Below are 25,659 nucleotides of genomic sequence, written 5' to 3' on the forward strand. Positions count from 1 at the left end.
GCTTTCGAGAAGGCCCTCTAGGGACGTTCTTCTTTACATTCAGGGTGCCGTTAGGAGCCACACGTTGCATTTCGTTTTTGTGCCTCCCAGTGATCTTTGATCTAGGACAGCTTTCCCCATGCTGCGGGCTGGATGGTGGTGGCGTTGGGGGACGAGGGAGGTGGGGTCCCAGGCAGGGGCGGCCCTGATATCATTCCTTGGGAAAGTTGCCCTTTGGAACCAGCCAGACGACAGCAGGGGCCTGTCTGTCCACACTGGGAGGGATGACGTTGTACGTGATAACTAAAGCACGTATTCAGGATGTGCGTGTCGTCGTGACGTGGGGGGAAGGGTGAGTTCAGAAATGGACAAGGCAGAGGGAGGGAAGTCAGGTTGAAGGGAGGAGAGGAAGCAGTTGGAACAGGACGTGGCTGAGCTGTAAGGAACAGATGTAAATGTCCCTGCCTGCTCCGAGATAACTCATCAACTTTTCATATATTTTTATTGCTGCCCCAAAGGCTCGTTTCTGTTTTTAGCCAACAATCCCAGTGGTTTTACTCACAAAAAGGAAAAAAAAAAAAAAGCAACAACCCAGCACCTTCCCTCATTCGCTGCAAAGGTGGGGCGTTGCCCTATTCTCCTCCTCCCTAAACCTGCAAAACTCTAATGGACCGCTTTCCTGTGAGACCCCCGGTTTCTTAGATATAACTGATTCGAGGCTCAGGTGACGTCTCTTGACTGTGAAAACTGGTAGCATTTGGGGGAGTGGAGAGAGGGTTCTTCTAATTTTCAGTAGTGAATTTGATGTCTAATAAAACCGACCTCAGAATTTCTGAGACTCGATGTTAACTCCTTGGGGATGCCGTGATGGAGACCTAGACGGTGGCTGTGGGGTTTCTCACCCGAACTTGGAGCGCCTGGTGGGCTGGGTGGGTGGCAGGGTCTCCCAGGCGGGCATCTTGCCCGGTGCGGGGCTGGGGGCAGGGGATGCCTTCCTCCTCCTGTTGCCCAGATCCTGGGACGCCTTAATTTTTCCTTTTTGAGGACTGGTTGTTTGACTCTTCTTTCATTTCCAAGAAATGTAGCAGAGTATCCTTCCAGTAAATTCCCCCACTTAGCCTAAGCTAGCAGGCCTTGTTTTATGTTGCTTGTGACCAAAAGAACTTGTTAACAAATACAGATATTGGGGCTGTTTACAATGTTTTGCTATTATTTGTGATACTTCTGGGGCCGTCTCTGTACATCCATTCTTGTTCACATCTCGTATTCCCCGTTTCTAGAAGTGGAATTTCCGGGTCGGACAGCGCCCATTTCTGCTTCCGTGCATCCTGCCAGCTCATCTCTAGTAGGTTAGCTGACTGACATTCCACTGGCAGCTCTATGCATGTGCCTGTCACCCGCAGCATCACAAAGGTGACTGTTAATGTGTATTTAATTTTTGCAGGTTTCATAGGAGAATCATTGTGGTAACTTGTCTTTTTTGTTTTCTTTCTGCTACTAGGAAACTTGAATGGTCTTTTCATATTTTCATTGACCATTTGGATTTCTTCTTTTGTTACTGTTTCTATCTTCTTCTTAAAAAAATTTAGGGCATTCATCTTCTTTCTATTGCTGTGCTATAACTGCTTATTAAGGACCCTCCATCAGATGAGTTAGGAAAATAACCACTTTCCTAATTTGTCATTTGCTTTTCAACTTTACTGTGTTTTTGAAATCCAGATTTTTTAAAATTTGGAAGTGGTTGAATCATTAAACCTTTTCTTTAATGGAAAAGGCTTCTAAAGTGTACTAGAAAGGAGCGAAATGTGCTGTCTAGTACCTTGGGACACACGTCTAGGCTGTGTGTGTTGACGGTGGGATAATTGTATGTGCTTAATACATGTTAGTTGTGCCAGGAAGAGATGTATATTGTGTGTCCGTTGCTTCGTTCGTTCACTTATCCGGCACTTCCTGGGTGCCTGCTTCTCTGGCGGCATTGGGTGCGGGGGATGAGGGTGGGCGTGGAGGAGCCCTCCCGGGCCTGAGGAAGTTTTGGGGGCGGTGATGTGCAGGGCAGAGCCCCAGGAACGGGGGCCCTGCCACCCCCCGCCCCCGCCAGCGTTCCTGGATTGTCTGATTATTCTCCCCTCCCCCTTCGAGGACATTTTCCACCGTCGCACTGAGCATACTGAGTGGGCAGAGGGCTTGTGGTGTCTGTTTTAATGGTCTCTTGTTGGGCACCATCAGCAAGCTCTGAAATCAAACGTTTCAATTCTGGTTTTATTTAACCATTTTCCCAGATGTTTCCTGTGGTTTGATAGATGTACCATTTACTTGAAAGTTACACTCCTGAGAGTTTGAATGTTATGGACACCGTTGCTATAGACAATGATTCTGTCCGGGCAGGATCTGGGAGACAACTTTCGCATCATTTGGGGGTTGAAGATGTGTTTTTCCCCAGAACAGTAATGCCGTCTCCATCATCGGCTTTTATCTTCTCTGTTACTGTTCCGATCTCTGGTTTATAAGAGACTGTAACCGGTTGCTCGGAGTTTATTCCCCTCAACACCACTGTGCCGCCGCGGGTAGTACTTTCTGAAAGCAGCTGGACCCAGGTGCATCTAGGTTTTGTCTGTAAAACTCACCTGGGTCGAAAAGAACTCAGGTGGTGGGCAGGCGAAAGTTCGAATTGGCCAGAAATGGGACTGAGGCTGGCTCCCTGATGCTGGGCGGGGTGAGAAAGCTGCAGACGTGGCATCTTTTGCACCCACCCCAGGCCTGTGGAGACAGACCCGGGACCGCGGTGGCACCTTTACCGTCCCCAGCTCTCTGCGGCCTGAGCCCCCGCAGAGCGGAGCCTCTCAGCCAGGCTTCTGCCGACGGGAGGAAAGCAGAAGGAAGTCGCCCCTTACCAGGCACGAGGGAACCTGGGGCATTTCGACCCTCCTGCCGTGGGGGGCGCGGGGGCGGGGGAGGGGACCGTGCGGGGCGGCGCTGCTCCTCCTCGGCCCCCGCCCCGGCAGCCCGCCGGCCTCTCTGGGTTCTGCTGGGCTTGGGTTTAGAGAGTTTTATAAAAGCCTGATGTTCTGGCAGACGGGGAGACAAAGAAAGAGGAAATGGCATGCTGTCCTCCTGACAGCGGATCTCTTTTCTCACGGACTGGGACCGTAACGATGCGTGTCGCCTTCTGGCAGGAAAGCCTCTGTGAACGAACCTCGGCCCGGCCCCCGAGCCTGGCCCTCGCGCGCGGGCGGCGCGCGGGCGGCGCGCGGGCGGCGGCCCTCACCTTGCCGCCTCCCCCGGCGGGGACTTTTATTCTGACGAGCCTCCCGCCCATCCAGTTTTGCGCCTGGACCGCCTGCCAAGTTTGGGAGGCCCAAGGCTTTCTTGTGGGAGGACGCTGGGCTGTCTTCATGCTCTTTGGCAATGATTAAAGTGAGGTTAGTACCAAAAACCCTTTCATTTTATTCCCTTATCCTTGCTTTTGCAAACCAGATGGCAACCCTGTATTTTCAGCTGTAATTAATTTAAACTCTGCGGCAGCAAGGCTGGGGAGAGGCGGCAACTGCTTGTGCTCAGAAGGGCAGCAGTGACTTTCCTGCTCATCTCTCTTCCCTCACCAGGCGGCCCCTTGTCCCGATCAGATCCCCGTCGTATCCGGTTTCTTCTGAGAGAGGCCTGGAGAGAGAGGGCTCTTAAAGGGGCCGCAGCCCCGCCGCTGTGAGCCTAGGGGTTAACGCAAATGGGTAATTGTTGCCTTAATGGGGTGGAAGCAGCCAGGTTCCAGGTGACCGCTGACCTGCTGTTGCTGGGCCGGGCCATCACTTGACCCACTAAAGACAATGATGCATAGTTGGTGAGGCTGCAGCTTCGGGGAGGACGGGGTGCGTTTTCTTCCCACTCAGTTCAGCCGCCAGGATCGCTTCCAGAAGAGGGGTACGTTTTACGTTTGACATTTATTCTTAAAGAAAATGACAAGGCAAATAAAAGCACTTGGGCACAATTGAAGTCTGGAGGTTCCGACCTCAGCTGCGTGACCACTGCCCTCTGTGGAGAGGGTGCTGGAGGCCCTCCTCTGTGAGTTGCTTTAGGGACCCACTGGAGAGGAGGCCCCTCCACAGGCCTCAGGACATGGGGCTCTTGTCCCATCTCTCGGGAACTTGCCACGTAACTCGGCGAGCAGCCTCCTCCCTCCTGGCCCTGAAAGGAAGCTGAGGTTCAGATGCAGACTGAGAGGTCTCCGGCCTGGGAGCCGGTGTCCAGGCGCCCTCACCTGTCCGCACAGCAGGCCATTTGAGGACCACACTTGCCGGGCAGCGAGGAGGGGCTGCAGACTGAGGCAGATCTGTTACCAATGACATGTGTGCGGGACACTCTGTAGAACTGTACGCTGATGTGACACAAATGGTAGCTATTCCTGTTCTTAACACTAGCCCTCCTTAGAGGGCTTGAAGTCATATTTAAAGGCCCACAGTGAGAAATGAGAACCGCAGATGTGTAGCCTGTGAGTCTCCAAATGCTCCCCGGCGCTGACCACGCCCCTGACTGCAGTCCCCGAGTATGTGCCTGGAGCTGCAGGGTTGGGTGAGCTGGTGATGGGTGGTGTTTGTCTATTTACCTTTTTACGTCAAATGCTTACATTATTCTTCAGCATTTCTCTCATGAACCACTTGGACTGTGTTTACAGAGACTTGTGTTTGTGTCGTTGTTGTGAGCCAGACCTATCCTTTTGGAAACCTATCATTTTTCTCTAGTAGAGGGGGCCATTGACTACCAATGATTTGTCAAAATGCCTAAGGACTGAGAATTACACACAGAATTCCCATGTGATCCAGCAAGTCCACACATGGGTAGGGACCCACAAGAAATGAAGGCAGGGACCTGAAACCGGTATCTGCACACCTGCCCGTGTTCACAGCAGCAAGATTCATGGCAGCTGGAAGGTGGGAGCAACCCAGTCGTCAAGGAATGAATAGATCCATACCGTGGAATATTATTCAGCCTTAAAAAAGGAACGTGCGGCCCTGGCACCTGCCACCGCGTGGACGAACCTTGGAGACGTTTTGCAAAGTGAAGTGTGCCAGTCACAAAAGCACAAAGAGTTTGTGATTCTTCTTGAGTGAGTGTCACGTACGCAGGAGCCGTGAAGAGAATGTAGCCAGGTGGTGAGGGAGGGAGACCCGGGAGTTCGTACTTAACGGGCACAGAGTTCCACTTCGGAACGATGGAAAGTTTCTCCATGTGGGTTGTGGGGATGGCTGCCCGACAGTGTGAATGTGCTCAGTGCCTCTGAGCTGTATATTTTCAAATGACTAAAATGGTAAGTTTTATGTGTATTTTGCCACAGTTTTGAAAAAAGATTAAAAAACCTTCCAAAGACTAATGATTAACTTTGGTTCAATTGAATAAACAATACCGAATCTATTATGTGTTCAGCCTTTGTATTCCGTGCTCGGCTGGGATGAACAGTGTGTCAAGAGGGGGTAAGAACTCGAAGGACAGACGTTCAGCTCTCAGGATGTGACATTTGGGGCCTCATGGTGGGGAGTGGCAATGTGAGGACTCTGGGGCGTGGTCATTTTAATTTAAAGCGTGGTTGGGAGTCACCATTGCCATTTGGTGTGGGAGGTCCTTGTGAAAAGGAAAGGAGTGCATCACTTGAGGTATTTGGGGATGGCAGTCCTGGATTCTCCGAAGACATTTTTAGAATCATCCACTCACGAGTTTGCGGGGGAGATGCCATTTCAGTGTTGAACAGTCATGAGGTTCCCCTGGGTTCCTTTCCCAGGTCCCAGGTTTGGGATTAAATATGATTTTAATAGCCACATGTTAGTGACGTTACAGGAAAACTAAGCAGACGCTATAGGGAAAGTGAGTTCTCAATTCTCTGAAGAGTTTGAAAATAAGAATATTTGTCAAGAAATGCATTTTTGTGACTTGGAAAATGAAGTAAGCCATCAGTATTGGTTTTTATAGGTCCCTTGGGAACTTTGCTTCAAGAATAGAGATTGGTTGGTAATTTGCCTATCAGTTGCCAATACATTAGTAGCCTTTCTAAGCACTGGAGAGTCCTCGAAATAACCTTTAAGAAATTCAGATCGTGTTCTTACCCTGTAATCTAAGTAAAGAGAAACAATGGCTTAGCTAACCTCTTCCTCTAGTTTTCGAAAAGATGGAGTTCAGCCCAGACCATACGGATTCTCAGAGGGAATTAATTCAGTACATAATGTGGTCTCAGATGCAAGGTTCTGAAGGCCCTTTAATAATGATAATTTTATTACTAATTATCGTAACTAATAATTTAATAGTAACAGTAGTAACTGTTTTAAAGGATATTTGGTAGATGCCTCAGGATCTTCTATTAAATGAATATTTAATCACTTTATATACTCAGTACTTAAATTCTCAAACTTTTTAGTATAGTTTTATAGTAACTTAATTCAGTACGTAATTTAATTTTGCCTGCAGAGTTTCTGATGTCAGTCAGGGTAGGTGGGTGGTTTTAAAAGAAAAACTGGCTTTCTAATTTTTGTTTAGTATAGCATGAATATGTTGAATTAGAGCTTATCCTCTATTGTCAAGAAGTCTACAGCTCCAAAATATACAAGCAGCTCATGCAGCTGTGTATCAACAAAAAAAAAACAAAACAACCCAATCAAAAAATGGGCAGGGCTTCCCTGGTGGCGCAGTGGTTGAGAGTCTGCCTGCCGATGCAGGGGACACGGGTTTGTGCCCTGGTCCGGGAGGATCCCACGTGCCGTGGAGCGGCTGGGCCCGTGAGCCATGGCCGCTGAGCCTGCGCGTCTGGAGCCTGTGCTCCGCAACGGGAGAGGCCACAACAGTGAGAGGCCTGCGTACCAAAAAAAAAAAAAAAAAAAAAAATGGGCAGAAGATCTAAATAGACATTTCTCCAAAGAAGACATACAGATAGATGGCCAAAAAGCACATGAAAAGCTACTCAACATCACTAATTATCAGAGAAGTGCAAATCAAAACTACAACGAGCTATCACCTTGCATCATTCAGAATGGCCATCATCAAAAAGTCTAAAACCGAATGCTGGAGAGGGTGTGGAGAAAAGCGAACCCTCCTACACTGTTGGTGGGAATGTAATTTGGTAACAGCCACTGTGGAAAACAAGATGGAGATTCCTTAAAAAACTAAAAATAGAACTACCATACGATCCAGCAATCCCACTCCCGGGCATGGATCTGGAGAAAACCATAATTCAGAAAGACACATGCACCCCAGTGTTGATTGCAGCACTGTTTACAATCGCCAAGATATGGAAGCAACCAAAATATCCATCGACGGATGAATGGATAAAGGAGACGTGGTGCATGTATACAATGGACTATTACTCAGCCATGAAAAAGGAACGAAATAATGCCATTTGCAGCAACATGGATGGCCCTAGAGGTGATGTCATACTAAGTGAAGTAAGTCAGAGAAAGACAAATATATGATATCACTCATATGTGGAATCTTAAGTTTTAAAAAATTGGTACCAATGAACTTATTTACAAAACAGAAACAGACTTACAGATATCGAAAACAAACTTATGGTTACCAAAGGGGAAACATGGGTGGGGGGAGGGATAAATCAGGAGCTGAGGATGAACGCACACACACTAGTATGTATAAGATAGGTAACCAACAAGGACCTACTGTACGGCACAGGGAATGCTACTCAATATTCTGCGATAACCTATATATATGTTTAACTGAATCACTTTGCTGTATACCTGAAACTAACACAACATTGTAAATCAACTATACTGGGATAAAATTAAAAAAATAAAGAAGTCCACAGAATAATTTGGAACTGGTTACTGCCGCCATCGGGGCTGGACGCTGGGAAGGTACTTGCATTCAGGTGTAGGAATGCGACTGTGTGGGTATGTGAAGGGCAGGAGGGAATTGCAGCAAACCAAAGAGCACAGGGAGGAAATGTGCTGCTCTGTCTTTGACAGACATTCGCATGGGATGCGGACGTGTGCAGTCACTCATTTATCTCTCTCTTTGGCCAATACAGGGTCACAAGTATAGCTGAATTAGGAGGATTTTAGGAGACTACACGTTACTGTGGGACCAGGCTGCTGGCAGAACTGTTGTGTCTTGGGTCTTGCCGTTCCGGTGGAGTCCCAGTTGACTACAGGTCTCAGAATCATCCTGATTTCGATACTCTATTCTGTTGACCTTGGTTCTTATTAGACCTTCTGCACTGACTTTTGGTTTAAAATGTGCTATGTAAATTGAAGGGAGTTATCTTTCCTTGTGTGCTCTGCCCTTTAGATGTCCTCTGGAGTATTATACATGGTTCTGGGTACCACACTTAAAGGTGGATGTTACTTTGGAGAGTGCTTGGAGGTGGGTGACAGGATGGTAAGGTGTTAGGATGGTATGAGGGTCATTGGGAGGGATTCTTGTTGGGGGAAGAGAATTCTGGGCATGGCAGGGCTGACACAGAAGCAGTTTTCCAGTAATTGGAAGAAGAAATAGACTTCGTTGAATTTTTCCAAAGAGCAGACCGTCAATCAAAGAATTGCCCTTGGAACGTCGATAGTAGGGGAGGGCCTTTCATTGAACCCTTCCAGGAGTTGAGTGAATTCCGTGGAGGGGGAGTAAGCGAGCGCCCTACCCTGGGGGGGGTGTGAGAAGCAGCCGCAGGGCGTCATGTGAGGACGCTGCTGTTCGCAGCCCTCTCTGGGGTTCACAGCCGTCCCAGCACGAAGCTCTCTTCAGCTCTCTTCCTCTGAGTGGGACGAAGCTTCCACTCTCTTCACTAAACAATGTGTGATGTCTTCCAGCGATTTGCCACAGAATGTGGAGCAAAAGCTAAGAGTGAGCCTTCCGAACCAAATCGGAACTTGAATAGAATCAGAAAGCGGGCCCCCCCCCCCCCCCAGAAGAAGGGAGCGGAAATGGCCCTGGAGGTGTTTGCAGACCACTCCTTCCTGCTGGCCTTGCGGGGGCTGGGATTGGTTCTCCAGTGACCGTTGGTCCAGATGCCGCCCTGGAGCTTCGTGGGTTCCTGTCTTATTCAGACCAGTTGGTGCTGCTTTTCCCTAAGAATCCGTTTGCTTTTTGGTCGGTTCATTCACGAATTAGATACTGTGTGTCGGGCACTGTTCTCCATGCTGACTCGTGGGGGCTTGGGAGCAGGGCACTGGGCAGGAGGTCCGTGCCGCTCTGGGACTTCCCTGGTGGCGCAGTGGTTAAGAATCCACTTGCCAATGCAGGGGACACAGGTTCGAGCCCTGGTCTGGGAAGATCCCACATGCTGCGGAGCGACTAAGCCCGTGCGTCACAACTACTGAGCCTGCGCTCGCGAGCCACAGCTACTGAAGCCCTCGCACCTAGAGCCTGTGCTCCACAACAAGAGAAGCCACCTCAATGAGAAGCCCGTGCACCGCAAGGAAGAGTAGCTCCTCTTGCCGCAGCTAGAGAAAGCCCGCGCGCAACAACAAAGACCCAACGCAGCCATAAAAAATTAAAATATAAATAAATAAATTTATTAAAAAAGAAAAAGCCACTCTGGACCTTCTCTGTGGGCAGATCTCTTAGCGTCACCCCTCTCTCCCTCACCCAGCCATCCCGAGTGGTTGGTAGCCAAGCAGAGCAGTGCCGCGGTGATACCTCTGCTGCTGGGCAGTGGGAGAGACGAGCTGCCCCAGGTTTGTGTGCGTCGCAGACACTGTAGCTGTTGTGCAGCAGGAGAGACATGATGTTTCTATCCCTCCACTGGTGCAGGGACTTCGATGCCAAAAACAGAAGAGTGGTTGTATTATTTTTTTTTTATTTTTATATTTTGCGGTATGCGGGCCTCTCACTGTTGCGGCCTCTCCCGCTGCGGAGCACAGGCTCCGGACGCGCAGGTCCAGCGGCCATGGCTCACGGGCCCAGCTGCTCCACGGCATGTGGGATCCTCCCGGACCGGGGCATGAACCCACGTCCCCCGCATCGGCAGGCGGACTCTCAACCACTGCGCCACCAAGGAAGCCCTGTATTATTTTTTAATATCATTCATCAAGAGGATACATAATGACAAAAATGACTTACATGTTTAGTAGCAGTAGGAATTTTAAATTAATTTGTATTTTATTAGTCTCAGCCACATCTCCATTCATTTGAAATGAATGAGTGTACACGTGTGGCCCACGTGATCCGTTGAGTCCATAAGCAGAGCTCAGGCTGCACGTGGTCCCGTGCTGCGCCCGCCGCCGGCGGGTGGATGCCCGCCGCTCTCATGGCAGCCGTGGCCCACCCAGGTTGGGGGAGGAGGGGCGAGGGGCTTTCCCCGTCGCGTTCTCAGGGTTGACCTCTTTTCTAAAACTTCAGTTTTTCCTCTCGTCTCAGCTAATGATGGAAAACATGCACAGACTGTCTTAGTCAAAGAAAACTAGTCTCTCATTTTCACGGAGTTGAGCTGCTGGGAGAGGGGCTCCGGGTGGCGGTCTGACATCACGGGTCTCGCCCTCTCTGGGCAGCAGGTTGGGGAGCCCTGACTCCCCAAGCGAAGAAGGCCCGAGTGCTGGCCCTGTTCTCGGAGCCGGAGCACAGCCTCTGGCTGCCTGGCCTCAGGGCCCACCGCGAGGAGAGGGGAAAGCAGAGGCCGAGCAGACGGGCAGGGACCCTGCCGCCAGGCCTGCCCCCAGGATGACCAGGGAGGAAACCAAGACACGAGGGGAGCAGACCCTGCGCCTGCAGCCGCTGAGCCAGCTGAGGAAGGAGCCTTAGCACAGACCGACGGGCCTGCCGCGGGGCCATCACATCCCGAAATCACGTTTATAATAAAGATCCCAAGTCACCAAGAAAGGAGAGAAGTCAATTGTAGGATGTTTCAGATGGGTTTCTAACTACAACACTTTTAAAATATCTTGTGTCTTAAGGCTTACACGTCGGTTGTTTACAAGCTTTACGGAAGTGGCCGCCGTGGGCCCAGGTGACGGCTGTTGGGTGTCCTGGGTGCCCTGGGTCCCCACGCGGGTCTGCGCAGTGACTGTGCCCGAGGGAAGAGAGACCCACCGTCTGGGGGACAGAGCAGGGCAGGACGAGTAGCCACGAAACGTCCCCTGGGGCTGGACCCCTGGAGGGCCCCCTGGGGCTGGACCCCTGGAGGGCCCCCTGGGGCTGGTCCCCTGGAGGGTCCCCTGGGGCTGGACCCCTGGAGGGGCCCCTGGAGGGGCCCCTGGGGCTGGCCCCCTGGAGGCCAGCGCAGCCACGACATCTCAGGGCTGGAGGCTGTGGCGCCCTGGGCGGTGCTGTCTCAGTGCCACTCCGTCTTGAGGGTGGCGACTGGAGACCCTTGACTCAGCTACACAGGCAGAGCCCAGTGAGGACGGCCGAAGCCTTCCTCAGACACGCCTGTCCTCTCCCCTACCCAGAGCCGGTCACTCTCCCTCCAGCACCGAAGAGCGCACAGGAGTTGAGGCAGGAGGGGGAGGGTTGGCCTGATGGGAGCCCCCGTCCCGTCCCCGCCGGCCTGTGCCCTGGGCGCGCCTCTTCTCAGCTCCGTCTCCCTCCTCCTGCCCTGGGAAGGGTGCGGACACCCCCGAGGCTGGCGCGGCCGTTGGGGAGAGAAGGCGGGCGTTGGACGCAGCTGGCCGGGGCCTTGGGGTTGGTTATCGACGGGCCCATCCGCGCAGGACTGAGGAGAGGGTCTGCTGGTTCGTTCACTCTCTGCCTGCAGTGGTCCTGAGCTGGACGGCTGGGAGGACGGCTTGGCCGATGAGGGTCGCGGTCCTGTGCGTCGGGGCGGGCGATGCCTTTTCCTGGCTTCCTGAATTGCACTTGGAGGAGCAGCCGGGGGGGCAGCTGGCCCTCCAGCTTCTCACCGGCAGGCCTGGCCTCACACACTCTGTCACCTCAGTGCTGATTAAATGTCCTCGTGATGACAGGCATGTGTGACAAGGACACCTCAGGTGGATCTTAGGGGCCTCTGAAAATGTCCAGACCAAGCTTCAAAAAAATGGGTGTCGGGGGGAAGAGATTAATTACAGATAAAGCAGAATAAAACATGGATGTAGAGAATATCTAAAGAAGTAAAAGCATTGGGGGTAAAAGCCATGGAAACTATATTAGTTTCTGGGGCTGCCATGACCAAGTGCCACAGACTGGGTGGCTTCAACAGGAGAGATGTATTTCCTCCCAGTTACGGAGGCTAAAGTCTGAGATGGAGCTGAGGGCAGGGTTGCTTCTTCCGAGCGCTGTGAGGACCGCTTGTCCCAGGCTTCTCTCAGCTTCCGGTGGCCTCGGGCATTCCTTGGCTTATAGATTGCATTCTCCCTACGTCTTCACATCTCACGTCATCTTTTCTTGGTGCATGTCTGTTACTTTGTCCAACTTCCCCCTTTTAGAAGGACACCAGCCATTGGCTGAGGGCCCACCTTAATGCCCTCATCTTAATATGATTCTCTGCGAAGACCTTGTTTCCAACTAAAAGCACAGGTACTGGGGTTGGGTCTTCAGCCTCTTTTGGGGGCAGGGGACACAATTCAACCCATAACTGATAAAAGGTAATTGAAAGGAGAAAGTGGAATGGCTAACAAATGTATGAAGAGGCCCTCAGCTGCGCTGGTGCCAGACGTGACTGAGGATGCAGTGGTGGGAGGAGTGCAGTGGACCTCGGTCCTAAAGGGCTCCGGCAGCACCCGCTGGCCCTGAAGGCGGGGCGCCCTGCAGCCAGAAGCCTTCCCTCTGGAGATGCACCTGCGCGGCACCCAGGTGCAGGAATGTCAACACCGTGGGATTGTTGATAACTAGGAAAACCCGACATGGCCAAATGCCTGTCGGGACAGCAGTGGATCAACAAGCTGGTGGATTCCTGTGAAGGAATCCTGTATGGCAGGTGACGAACATGAATGAACCGGATCTCTAGGCCAGAAACACGTGAGGGGAAAAAGCCCGGCTGTTAAGTACATACAGTGATGGGAATGTAAAATGTGCTGCTCTGATTTACAGATACGTTCACAGGTGGTCAGAGGACAAAGGCTCAGGTGGGAAGCATCTCCAAATATGGGCCAGCGGGTGTATCTAGGGATGAAGAAGGGGCAGGGGCCTGGGGGGCGTGAAGGAGGACCATGCTCTGCAGCTTTAATCCTTAGGAGGGAAGGAAAGATCTGAAGCAAATAGGATGGTGAGGTTTCATCTGTCAGTTCTGGGTGGTGGGTACATGGGTCTTTGTAGTTTTCTCTGCATCCCTCTCTCGAGACAGAAGGGTGAAAAGGAGAGGCTTTGGAGCCAGTCAAATATAAATAGAACCCTTGCACTGTGTTAGTTTTGCAGCCTTAGACAAGTTACTTCTCTCTCTGCATCTCGGCGTACGCACCTACGTGGTGGGGGTGCTGGTGCTTACTTTGCAGCCTTGTGGTGGATTTAATAAGGTGAGAATGATAACTACCGTCAGTAGATGGTAGTTGATGATGATAAAGATAATCCACGTAAGCAGTTTACTCGGAGGGATTCCCCAGCTCGCAATGTTCCCTCTTTCTGGGCAGGTCTTTCTGAGGGCAGCGATGCAGTGGAGGTGCTTCCCTGGCACTGTAGGTCACACCTGTCATGGGACAGAGCCAGTGAGGAGTGTGTCGCTTAGTTCCAGGTAGTGGGTTTTTGAAATGTGAACTAGCAGAAATGGGGGGGGGGAGTTAGTGGGAGGGTGGCATGTTACTCGGGTGGAAAGATGGGGCAGGGATGTCATCAGCCAACTGCACGGTCCTCCATGCTCAGGTCGGGTTCCCTTGAACCTTGGATGCGGTAGGGCTGTGGCTTTTTTCTTGATTATTAAGTGATGTTAAACGGTGGCAGGTGTCATATACGACACAGTCTTCCCCCTAGTCAAAGGCAGAGACAGCTGCCCCCGAGTCACTGCCGAGCAGGACGTGCTGGGCACTGCAGCAGACAGACCGCGGTCCCTCTGTGCCTTTGGGATGCCCTGAATGCCAGTATTTCTCAGCTTTTTCCGGCCCATGACACACAGCTCACCATTTTGTACCAGGAGGGCACCTCTGCCTCGCCTCCCACCCCTTCCCCATGCCAACGCCTTCCCTCCACACCACACACCCTGGCGGCGCTGTCTTGCCCCGCCGCTTCCCGTCTGAAATTGGTACCTTGGAGTGACGAGACTGACCCAGGATGTCCTGGACACACCCACGCGCCCTCCCGCCTGGTTGGAAAGCAGTGAATTCTGCTCACAAGGAGAAAGAGGGGGTGATGCGTGAGGTTTGGAGGACCTGGGGGACACTTAGAAGTGGGGGAAGGGGAAACAAAAGATGGGGAAGGTAGTGAAAGGGAGAAACTATCACAGCTGTTTATGGCTGTTTAAATGCTCCCTAAATTCTGCATTTTTCAGAAAGTCTTTCCTGCTGGGAATTTCCTCAGAAATTGCCTTAATTCCCTTTCGTTCACCACAGATCCTAACTGGACTCACACATGATATGTGTACTTTAATAGTTCAGTTAGGGGCTTCCCTGGTGGCGCAGTGGTTAAGAATACACGCAGGAGACAAGGGTTCGATCCCTGGTCTGGGAAGATCCCACATGCTGCGGAGCATTTAAGCCCGTGTGCCACAACTCCTGAAGCCTGTGCGCACCTAGAGCCCGTGCTCCACAACAAGAGAAGCCATCGCAATGAGAACCCTGTGCACCGCAACGAAGAGCAGCCCCGCTCGCCGCAACTAGAGAAAGCCTGCGTGCAGCGACGAAGACCCAGTGCAGCCAAATATAAAATAAATAAGTAATTTTTTAAAAAGATAAGTTCACTTAGTGAATGGTGGTTAAAACACCCGCTCTGTGCTCAGCCCCGTGCCTTGCAGGGCTGCCCCCTCACGCACGTGCAGGTCCCCACCGTGCCCTCGGTGCTCCAGTTTGGGGGGTCAGGGAGGGCCTCCTGGAAGCTGGGGATGGAGGGGTGGGTGATGCGGGGGCCTGCAGTGAGGATGGCTGAGCGGCTGGGTGTCTGGTTGCCGTCCCGCCTCCACCGCTCAGGCTAAGCGTTTATCGTCCTCACCCCGGGCCTCTTTTCTGTGAGACAGGGACGGGGCCATCTACTTGATCCACGTCACAGACCCAGCAACTCAGCGAGTAATGGCAGGGGAGAGACATTTTCTGGTTTTAGTTTTTTTTAGTTATTATTATTTTAAATTGTAGCGCATACAGCGTACCATTTTAGCCATTTTTAACTGTACACTTCTCTGAGGAAGCTTTCTAAAATTAACGATGCTTTAACAGCTTCATTGTGATTCATGTTGGGCCGTGAAGGTGAAGGTTTGTTACCATCCTGTAGGTTCCCAGAGGGCGGACGCTTTTGTGAGGGATGCAGAGGACAGGCAAGATGGGTGAGTCGGAGGACGGGCTCGGTCTTTGCCGTGACCCTCGTGGGCCCTGCTCCCTCCTTCCTTGAACCTCCATATACACCTCACCCTCGTGCACAGTGGGTGTTGCCACAGACCTTCAGTCCACTCCTGCCGTGGGTGTTCTGCATCCCATTGGCCGGGACACCCTGTCACCTCAGGGATGTTCCTGTATTACGGGAGCCTGGGCCTGTGCGGGGGACACGGGGGCCGGGCTGGGCCGAGGGGCCTACAGCATGGGGACCCCCGGGGCCCCAGAACATTTCCTCCCAAGCACTAAGTAAATAGCTTCATCCCCACATCCCTCCCCTGTGCTAAGAATTCAGACTCCCTTTGGTTTAGTTAATTGGTGTCAGGAGGTAAGGAATTTAGTTGAGGCCCGAGATTGTCAAGTAAGACCTTCCCAAGGGTTTCCTTCAACTCTGAGCCCCGGTTGGTTGAAGGGCGGGAAAACCTCATGTCGGTGAGTGTGCAAGTGGATGCACTTTCCTCAGTTCCACTGCCTGGAGTTGAGTCTACTTGTCCCCAGACACTGGGGACACTGCTGGCTTCTCGCCTCAGTGCAGAGCGGCGGCACGTGGCACCCTTTTCCCGGACACCTTTTTGCTTTTGAGCCCCTTCCCGTTTCCTCTGTGGAAACGCCCTCCCCAGGGTGAGGATGGGTCCTGGGAGGGGCCGTGCACCCCAAGCCTCCTGTCATCGGCTGCCCCTCTGCGTCCAGCCCCCCGCACGAGCCCTCTGGACTCTTTCCCGAGCAAACGTCGTCTTTAATGAGAACGGAGGCGCCGCGGGGCTCGCAGGCAGGAAGTGTGTGGTTTGGGTCCGGGAGCACATGACGCCCCGGGAAGCAGCGGAGCCCGGGGTATGAGTCACTGGGGGAAGGAAAACAACGTCTGTCTTCAAGCTCCGGGAACTGGGAAAACGAGCTGGAAATCTGAGTAATGTATAATTTTACTAAAATTAACCAGCGAGGTCTTCAGATGGTTTCTGGGTGTTTCCGTGTCTGATGCCTGCTGCGTCCTGCCTGCGGGGGCCCATTCTCCCGTTCGCTCCCCGCGGGTTGACTTGGGACAGTCCCCGTCGCTCCTCGGGCCCCCTGCTGCGCTGTGCCGTGTCGCGGTGCTGCGTGGTGCGGGGTGTGAGCACCGGCGCCCCCGGGCGACTCTCCAGCCTTCTGCCCGCTCCTCCGGCCCTGCGCCCCTCCCGGTGCTGTGGTGGTCACGGGGGAGCTTGTCGCCCCTGCCCGTGGTCGTGAGCCCGTGAGAAGGGCTGTGTCTTCCTCTCTGTAACCGTCAGAAAATGGGGGCTCAGTTAACATTGGTTGAATATCGTGGGGTCTGAACTGGACGGAGGCGCGTTCCAAGTGGCGTGTCCGGTCCCTGAGTTTGCAGAGTTCACGGAGTGACAGACCTCACTGTGTCAGGGAACCAGTTCACATGGCTCATCAAACACCGAATTTTATTCAAATTTAGATGGAAACCTGATGCCGGAGATGACTCTGTGTGACAACGTAGTCTTCAGACACCGGTCACCTGTATATTCAGTAATAAGTACCCGTTCAGGGAAAAGCCAGGTTATCTTGGGTTTGAGGGGCCTGAAGCCCATCGAGCCAGATGTCCCCGTTCTGTGCCGTTCTGCAGGAACGTTCGGCGTTTGCGGTCGCGACCGCGCAGCCCTTCACTGTAAAGGCCTGTAATGTCAGCTGAATCATCACAGGAAGATGAAATTATGGACAGGCTGGTTTCAGAATGACGTTTTTTCTTTTTCTATTTTTGGTATCGTAATTCTTTGAACATTGTCAGGATCCATGCGGTGCGTATGGAACATCTCATCTACGCTGTGACCAGAGCGTACTCTTCCGTGCTTGTCTTCATGGGCTGGAAGTTTATTGTCTAATTGCTTCTAAGTCAGCTTGTATAGTCGACCAGCGAATAGTGCGGGGCCGGGGGGACACACCCATGAATCACATGCTGTGCCTTGCGCGGTTCGTTGCCCTGTAGTTGATGAACTGAGCTTACAGCTGATTTGGTTCCACTAATGTCCACTGATCGCTCTACTGTCACAGAAGTCATTACCACATTTTTAGTTAAAATACTGGCTCCTTGGTTATGAAAAAAAGACTGCTTTGGTAGCAGAGAACACAGCGGATTGAAGGGCTGAGACCTGAGGCACAAAGAACCCCTGGGCGGGGGTGAAACCTGGGCCGCGAGTTCCCGGGCTTCTACCGTGAGGCCCACCGCTACCATGCGGAGTCATTCTCCCCGTTCTCAGAGACGCAGCGTGTAACCTTGCCCCTAGACGAGATCCATCGGGTTGTAGGCAGGGCCCGTGCTACCGCCTCATCTGGGTCCCACTCGGCCCGCACCTGCCTGTGGCTGGACTTTCCTACGGCAGGGCCCTCCCGCTGGCGCGCCAGGCTCTCCACGCTCCACACCAGGCTGATCGCCACACCCTGAGCCAAACACCACGGCTCGCGGACCAGTAGCCTCGGCCAGGGAGGAGACTGGACTGGGTCTCGGTCCCCTCGTCTGGGGCGGGGGTGGGTACAGCCTCCCCTTCTCAGCGAGTGCTGTTGGGAAGACTGAATGAGCTGAGGCCAGTGGAGACTTAGAACAGGACCCGGCAGGTAGGAGGCATGGGGTTACTTGGGCATCATCACCACCTTCATCCTTCTGAAGGCAGATCCTGGGCCAACCAAGCCAGCCTGGAGCACACAGGTGAGATCTCTGGGCTCTGAGCGAGTGGAGTTTGTTGAAGAAGCGCTCAGCCAGACTGCCGAGCAGGGGGCTGCCGTCTCGTCTGGATGGAGCTGTGGAGCTGACTCTGGACCCTGGGAAGGTGCTTGTCCCCAGCACCCACCTGGGTTAGCATCCTGGCCCTCAGTCACCGGTAGGCTATTCGATCAGAGCCTGAGACGGTGGGGTGATGACTGTGTAATATTTACCCACACCAAAGTGAGGGATGAAATGATCGGCATGAGCGTCTCGCCACGGTCGCCAGCTCCCTTGCCTCCCGGAAGCTGCCAGGTTTTCCTGTCTGAGCGTTCACTCCTCTTTTTCAGGAACAAGACAGCCAATGGGGACTGCCGGAAAGACCCCCGGGAACGGAGCCGCAGCCCCATTGAGCGAGCCGTGGCCCCCACTATGAGCCTGCACGGCAGCCACCTGTACACGTCCCTCCCCAGCCTCAGCATGGAGCAGCCCCTTGCACTGACCAAGAACAGCCTGGACGCTGGCAGGCCGGCCGGCCTCTCGCCCACCATGACCCCAGTGGAGCGGCAGCAGGTACGCCCTTGTCCAGCGCGCCTCGGCTGGTGGCCGGTAGTGGGTCCGGGGGCTTGGGGGATGGAGGGTGGGGTACAAGGAGGGTGGTGACAGACGTGGGGAGTAACCCCACCCTCGGTTCTGTACTGAGGGTGGTTTTAATTCTGATCTGGGCCTGCCTAGGCCTCGCCCCTTGGGACTAATGGCCCCAGACAAGACAATGTCTTTGGGGCTTAGTTTCTTTGCACGAGACGGGATTGGTCTAGACTAGCTGTGTTTCTAGCAGGCTTCCTTGGCAGCCGTGTTTAGGGATCAATGTGATAATCCTAATAGGAATCCTGCGTTAACCCGTTACAAGGCCACACAGATGGAGTTAAATGCCAGGTTGCTTTGCTTTGGGCTGGAATCCTATGAAGTCAGTGGTCACAGTGGCTATTAGCTCCTGCTGGTCAGAAACCTGTGATTGGCAGACAAGGATTTTTTTTTTTTTTTTTAGGAAATTAAGTTGTTAATAAACACAGATTGCTTGGTAGGAAAAAAGGCTTTAAAAAATGGAGTTCCTGGGGGCTTCCCTGGTGGCGCAGTGGTTGAGAGTCCGCCTGTCGATGCAGGGGACGCGGGTTCGTGCCCTGGTCCGGGAGGATCCCACATGCCGCGGAGCAGCTGGGCCCGTGAGCCATGGCCGCTGAGCCTGCGCGTCCGGAGCCTGTGCTCTGCAACGGGAGAGGCCACAACAGTGAGAGGCCCGCGTACCGCCAAAAAAAAAAAATGGGGTTCCTAGGGGAAGAGCTAATAAAAGGAGGCATTAGCCTTGAGGTTCAGAAACACTGCACGAACCCATGGCTTTTCTCTCTGAACCTTTGGGGCCTGTGACCTAATAGGTCCTCACTCAGTGTTTGCTTAAGACTCTTGGACGTGGACAGCAAGCAGAGGAGGTGCTGGGGCCGCCGGAGCCGGGCTCGGCCTCCAGGCCACCACTGTGTCCCCGGCCTGCGCCTGGTTCTGACCCAGTCTGTGACACCTGCTTGTGAGGGGCCCCGGGCGTTGGGCGAGGTTGCGCTGGTGCCTGTGGTTCCCAGTGAGGCTGGTGAGCGGTTGCACTGCCTACCTTGGAGCCCAAAATCACAGCCCTGTTTGTTTCCTTTGTTCTTTTAACAAAACTGCGTGGACACTTGCTTTGTGTAGGGAGTGTGTTAGAAACTGGTCAAGCTGGATGCGGGCGCTCAGAGTTTTGAGTCTGGAGGAGACAGGGAGTCAAAAATAACTCAGGTCTTAATGTATGAATTGGTGAGAACCAGGCTGAGTTAGCACGTAGTGAACACTCACCAGTGCTGCTGCGCCCCGGCGCTGGGAGGCCCCGGAGCTACAGGAAGGAAGGGAGTTATGCTGGGAGGGCCCGGGGCGTCTCCCAGACCCGGGGTCGTGGGTACAGCCAGGCTCAGGAAGCAAGGGCCGGCTCTTGCCTGGGCGAGCAGATAGGAGGCAGGACCCTCCTTCCTCCCCTGGCCCCGTGCCTGTCTCTGCATCCTTTTCTCTCTCTGCTTCTGGATCACATGGCCAGCTCGGCGTGGCCGTCCCCCAGCTCCTGAGCTCAACTTGAATCTTCTCCTGAGTCGGCCTCGGTAGTTGAGCCACAGCCTGAGGCAGACCTCCAGCCTGACCACGGGGCGAGGTCACTTATGAACATGGCTGCACAGCCCCATCTCGAGGATGGAGGGCACGTCACTACGAGAGGGCTGGCGGGGAGATCACGGGCTCGGGGGTTTAAATAGGCCCTTCAAAAGGTGGGCTGCACACTGCAGGCTGTCCTTCAGGTGTGGCATGACCAGCACCTGCAGGGCAGGACTCCCGGACGTGACCACGGGCCAGGCCCCCACACCCATCTCAGGCGATGCTCCACGCCCCTCAGGTACGAGTCTTCCTGTTTCATACTCAAAGAAATGGAAGCTTAGAGGGCTGACGGTCCTGCCTACTGACTAGAGCTGGTTCGCCCAGGTCCACCCGGCCTCAAAGCCATGTTCTCTCCTGTCTGCCGTTGTCGTCCACACGGGGCGGGGGGTGTCACACCAGCTCTCCTGGTGGCTCCGTCCCATTGCTCATGTGTGGAGTTAATAAAGCCCCAGATTCTTGGTTCACGTGCTGCTGCGAAGCTGCATCTTCTCCCATCCTGGACGTGTGGAATTTCTCGTTGGACCCAAGCACATCCCCGCTCACCGGTGTGGGTACAGATCTTCATCACGGACGTGTTCTTATCATTCCTGTTCACTTCCCATCACAGGAAGGTTCGATGTGCAGACTTCACAGTGGCTACTGATCCACCTCTTTACGGGAAAGGCCGGGCGTGGACAAGGCCCGATTCCCTTGTTGACACTGCCTTTGGGGGTGACCCTTCGGCTAGGTTCTGCTAGCTGTCTCGTCGTCCGGCTTTTCAGGAGTTAAGTTTCCTGGCTGGAACCTAAGGGCGCTCAGTTGGTTCACAGATGTTTTCTGTCCGGGTCTGGGGATGCAGACACTCGCTGGTCCCTGCTCTGAAGTGTGTGTGGTCGGGGAGACAGGTGCCTCTGGAAGGGCTGGTATACTGACTGACTGTGGGGCAGGCAGGGGGAGGGTCATGCTTCACAGAGATGGTATTTGAACGGGGTTTTAAAGGACGAGCGGAGTTTGCCAGGCAGACTCTGCGGTGGTTTCGGGGAAGGAGGGCGAGTGTGGGCAGGCGCATGGGGTGAGGGTGCTTTGTGTGTAATTCAGGCACTTGGATAGATTCCTGCGTTTCTGTCTCCATCATGACTTGCATGGTCGTAACAGAAACCGACTTGAGCTGGCTTGGCTTGAGAACAACCAGGAGTATATTAGAAGGGTCCTGGGATGGCCCAGAGAAGCCGGGGGTTGGGGGGGAGGGTTCCAAGGATACACTCTGAGAAGGGCAGGGCCAGGCGCTCTCAGGACCGTGACGGTAGGAGCCGTGGTCCCTTTACAGCCCTATGCCATCTACACGCTGGTCTCCCGACTCGGCGATGGTCTCATTTCAGATCCGAGAGTTGGGACAGGCCAGCTCCCAACAGCCAAGCCTCTGTCCCACGTCCCTCACCGATCCACACTGCCACTGCCTCACACTGAGGGTCACTGCTCAGACAAGGGAGAGCTTGGGAGGGGGCCGGGCGCACACCCCCAAGACCCTCGGTCACGGTGGGTTCGGGTCGTTGAGCGGTGTGGCCCCCAACGTGAATCAGGAGGCGGCACCTGGGCTTGACTGGATCTGCTGTTGGGCCGGCAGGGCTCCAGGAGGGGCTCCCGCAGAGCGTGGGTACTGGTGAGGACCCGCGCCGGGTCACCACTCCAATACCGAGGCCGCCGGCACTTGGTTCTCCAGGCGGGACGGGTGCCCGGCTGGGGGGCTGAGGGGCGCCGGGGTGGCCGCCCGGCCTCGGAGCTGGGCGGGGATATGAGGATGGGGTCGCCTCTTGGGGCGGGGGAGCCGAACCGCTGCTGCCGCCTGTGTGCCCGCGCCCGCACTGACGCCAGGCCCCTCCTTCCGCAGAACCGGCCCTCGGTGATCACGTGCGCCTCCGCCAGCGCCCGGAACTGCAACCTCTCCCACTGCCCCATCGCGCACAGCGGCTGCGCGGCCGGCCCGGCCAGCTACCGGAGGGCCCCGAGCTGTAAGTGCCCCGCTCAGACCACTGCAGGGGACTGAGGGTTCCTTCCGTGTCCTCTTGGTCCCAGGAGCGGCTGGGCCCCTTGCTGAGGGAGGTCGACACCCTGTTCTTTGAGCCCCGGTGCAGTGGCCTTGTGCTTGGCGGCGGGGGGTGGGGGGGTCGGGGGAGCAGCACGTCGGCCCCGCCCTCCAGGCCCCACCTCTAGTGGGGCCCGCCGGCTGCCGCATGGGGAGGGGGGGTCTGAACGCGTCCACGGCCCGGCGTAGCAGGCGCGCTGCCCCATGGCAGGCTCAGAGAGGTGACCTGTGCGGGCCCCCCACCACCCCGGTGTCCCCGGGTCCCAGCCCTGACCGCTGTCCTCCCCCCCCCCCCCCCCCCCGCCCCCGCAGCCGCCACCACCTGCGACCCCGTGGTGGAGGAGCATTTCCGCAGGAGCCTGGGCAAGAACTACAAGGAGCCCGAACCGGCGCCCAACTCCGTGTCCATCACGGGCTCCGTGGACGACCACTTCGCCAAAGCCCTGGGCGACACGTGGCTCCAGATCAAGGCGGCCAAGGACGGCGCGTCGAGCAGCCCCGAGTCGGCCTCTCGCAGGGGCCAGCCCGCCAGCCCCTCTGCCCACATGGTCAGCCACAGCCACTCCCCGTCTGTGGCCTCCTGAAGGGAGCACCGCCCTCCAACGCCACGTCCATCTGCATGGTTTGCCTGAGCTTCGAACAGTCAGTGCTTAAAAAATGGAAAAATGAAAAAAAAAAAATCTTGGGGGTGGGGGGAGGGAGGGATGGTTTATTCGCAAAAACCACGTCGTCGGGGATTTTTGTTCTTGTACTTTCTTGGTATCCGTACCCGGGGCCCTCAGACGTGATAGCAGCACCTGCGTGTGGAACCTCTGTCCGCTGTCGCCCCCCAGTCCCTGCCTTGGTTACCAAAGAAGCCTCAATGCAGGTCAGCTGCCCGACAGGGCCTGGACTCCACGGCTTGTGCTTTCTTAGTCACAGGCCAGGCCACTGGTGACCCAGACGCTTTGTGCTTTTTCATTTGCTTCTCGAGACCGGGGCGTGTGCGGCTTAGCTTCCAGCCCACGTGTGTGTGTGCGCTTGTGTGTGTGCGTCTACTTGAAGAGAACAGAACTGTCGTGTCTGATTTGCACTATGGGAGGAGGACTCAAGTTGCCTGTCTGACCACTTTGTGCGAGATGATAGTACTCTGAGGGCAAACTGCTGGAAAACGGAGGGTTTAAGGGTGACATTTCTGACCATGGGTGTGTTTTTCTGTTGTTGTATTAATTTAGACAAAACTGCTTTGGAAGGGGAAGTCTCATGCAGGTTTATAGGTCTTTCTCTGTCTAGATTTTCAGGTGCTTGCAACTGGACTGCAGACTCTACCAATCACGGGCATTTTACCTTTTCTAAACACTGCAGTTTGTTAGACTAGAGCTGAAGTTGGAGGATTCTGTAGTGCTTTAAACGTGATGCATGTTTTAATGGATAAAAATAGCTGGTTTCTATTAATTGTATAGACAGTAAACAGAAAGCTTAATACTTACTAGCTTCTTTTCAGAATTCGTTTATTTTTGTCAGTTACAGTCCTAGATATACTTGCTGCTGGTACAGTTGTACTCTTAAGATTTGTGTTTGATATTCACGTTACTCCCAAGTAGCGTGGGGCCAGTCGGTCCCTGGCAGGCCCTGGACGCAGGCGGGCGAGCAGCTGGTCAGCTGCAGAGTGGGACGCTGGAGTTGTGGCTGCAGGCTGACAGTATCAGTTATTTTTTGCATCCCTGTCTGCTTCTTAACTCGCTCCCAGGGCAGTTGGGACTCGTGTCTTCCAACTTCCCCTCGACGCAGAAACTGCTCCCTTTGAACTCGTGGCTGAACAGCAGATTGCTGACAATCTGTGAGATGGTGTTCTGTATGCTTCCTCGTACGCTGGGGCCAAGGCAGTATACATTCCTCTGACTTTATACAGTTATTACTGCATTTATTATCGTTTGCTATAGTAATAGCTACTAACTAGAAATTAGGTGAAGAAGAAAGCATGACAGACCCAGCTGTGGATGTTCGACAGCTGCTCTTCTTTCTGGTAAACGTTTCTGTGCCCCTGCCCCTCCCCTGTGCTACTACCCTCCAGCCTTGCCCACCACAGGGCCTGAGCAGTCACCTGGCCAGGTGACTCGGGCATGACCACCTCACCCGCGAGGCACCGTGGACTCACCAGAGCTCGAGGCTGGTTGTCAGTATGAGAAAAGTACAGGCTCGCTGGTTGGCATTGGTGAACAGGCAGGAGGATGGGCTCTTGTGGCCACAGGGTGGCTGTAGGTATTTGAAAAGGCGGAGGAAAGCCTCCCCTTTTGGCCCCCCGCACACGTTTCCCTCCCACTTAACTGGGCTTCCAGGCTTCTGCATTCAGGCCCCTATATTTTCTGTAGGAAAAATCGTTGAGAACACTTTTTTTATATAGGTAACTTTAAGACCATCATTACGCTGTGCGTAAAGAATGTACAGAGAAATTTGTAGGTATTTTTTGAAGAACAATTAATTTGTTAATGATATGTAGCTATTTAATTTTTCCCTTTCCTATTGTAATCATTCATATTTTTTTGTTGTTTGGAAAAAAAAGTTGATCTTTTTTTTGTCGTAGATTTGTCTGTAAAAGTGCAGGAACACAGTTATTCTATGAGAACACTGCATCTGCCTTAATACCCACTAGTTTGTTATCGCTACAGGCTACTGAGCGTCGCCCCAGGAAAACAACCCCACTGCCGGTGGCTCTGTGCAGAACGGGCTCCTCGCACGCCCGCGTCCACCAGCGAGGCCATCGCTTTGCGAGGGACGGTGGCACTGAGGGCCGGGTCCCTGGTGCGCTGACCTATCTGGGATAGGCAGCACCTGGGAGGGGCCTCGGGCAGGAAACCAAACGGTCACCAGGAAGGGACACTCCCAGGCCTCGGGGGGCACAGAGAGGTTCTTCACAGAGCCACGCCATCTGCAGTGTGTTCTGACCATTCTCTCCATGTTTGTAAATCTGTAATATACCATTCTCTGTGGCCTGTTTTTCCTGGAAGAAGAAGAAAAAAAAAGGTTTGGCAGGCCATCTTTTTTTTGTACTTAAAAGTAGCCTTAAGAACAATAATAAAGTGCTCTTAAACCACAGACTGTATGTGTGATCCTTGGGTCCTGCAGTGACAGAGCCGGGCTGGGCGGGACCTTTGCTTGAAGCCCCAGAGAGGCTGGGGCAAGGCTCAGCAGCCCTGCCCTGCTGTACAGTGGCCTCCGAGTTAAGCCCCGCACAGGCTGGAAAGCTGTAATTTTAACTCTCTAGGAGAAACGTTGTTTACCTAACTTACTTGCAGAAATCCAACTCTTGTACGACTCAGACTCAATTCTGACTTTGGTTCCAGGCCCAAGACAAAAGATGACACCACAGAAATAAA

The 25,659-nt window shown here is 53.8% G+C and overlaps 1 protein-coding gene across 5 annotated transcripts in view; it reads left to right on the forward strand.

Moving 5' to 3' along the window:
- The window catches only part of VGLL4 (vestigial like family member 4), a 159,424-nt gene extending 134,046 nt beyond the window's left edge, over positions 1 to 25,378 (forward strand). For 4 of the 5 annotated variants that reach the window (XM_032647918.1, XM_032647921.1, XM_032647919.1 and 1 more), the window contains 3 exons: positions 18,369 to 18,591; positions 22,109 to 22,229; positions 22,616 to 25,378. In XM_032647918.1, coding sequence (XP_032503809.1) covers positions 18,369 to 18,591; positions 22,109 to 22,229; positions 22,616 to 22,887 — 616 coding nt within the window. In that variant the 3' untranslated portion in view covers positions 22,888 to 25,378. Of the gene's footprint in view, positions 1 to 3,340; positions 3,399 to 18,368; positions 18,592 to 22,108; positions 22,230 to 22,615 lie in introns of those variants that run through there. The other variant, XM_032647920.1, reaches the window with a different exon arrangement.
- The last annotated feature ends 281 nt before the right edge of the window (positions 25,379 to 25,659 follow it).

Source organism: Phocoena sinus, chromosome 11, assembly GCF_008692025.1.
Source record: "Phocoena sinus isolate mPhoSin1 chromosome 11, mPhoSin1.pri, whole genome shotgun sequence".
In the NCBI taxonomy this organism is placed as follows: Eukaryota; Metazoa; Chordata; class Mammalia; order Artiodactyla; family Phocoenidae; genus Phocoena; species Phocoena sinus.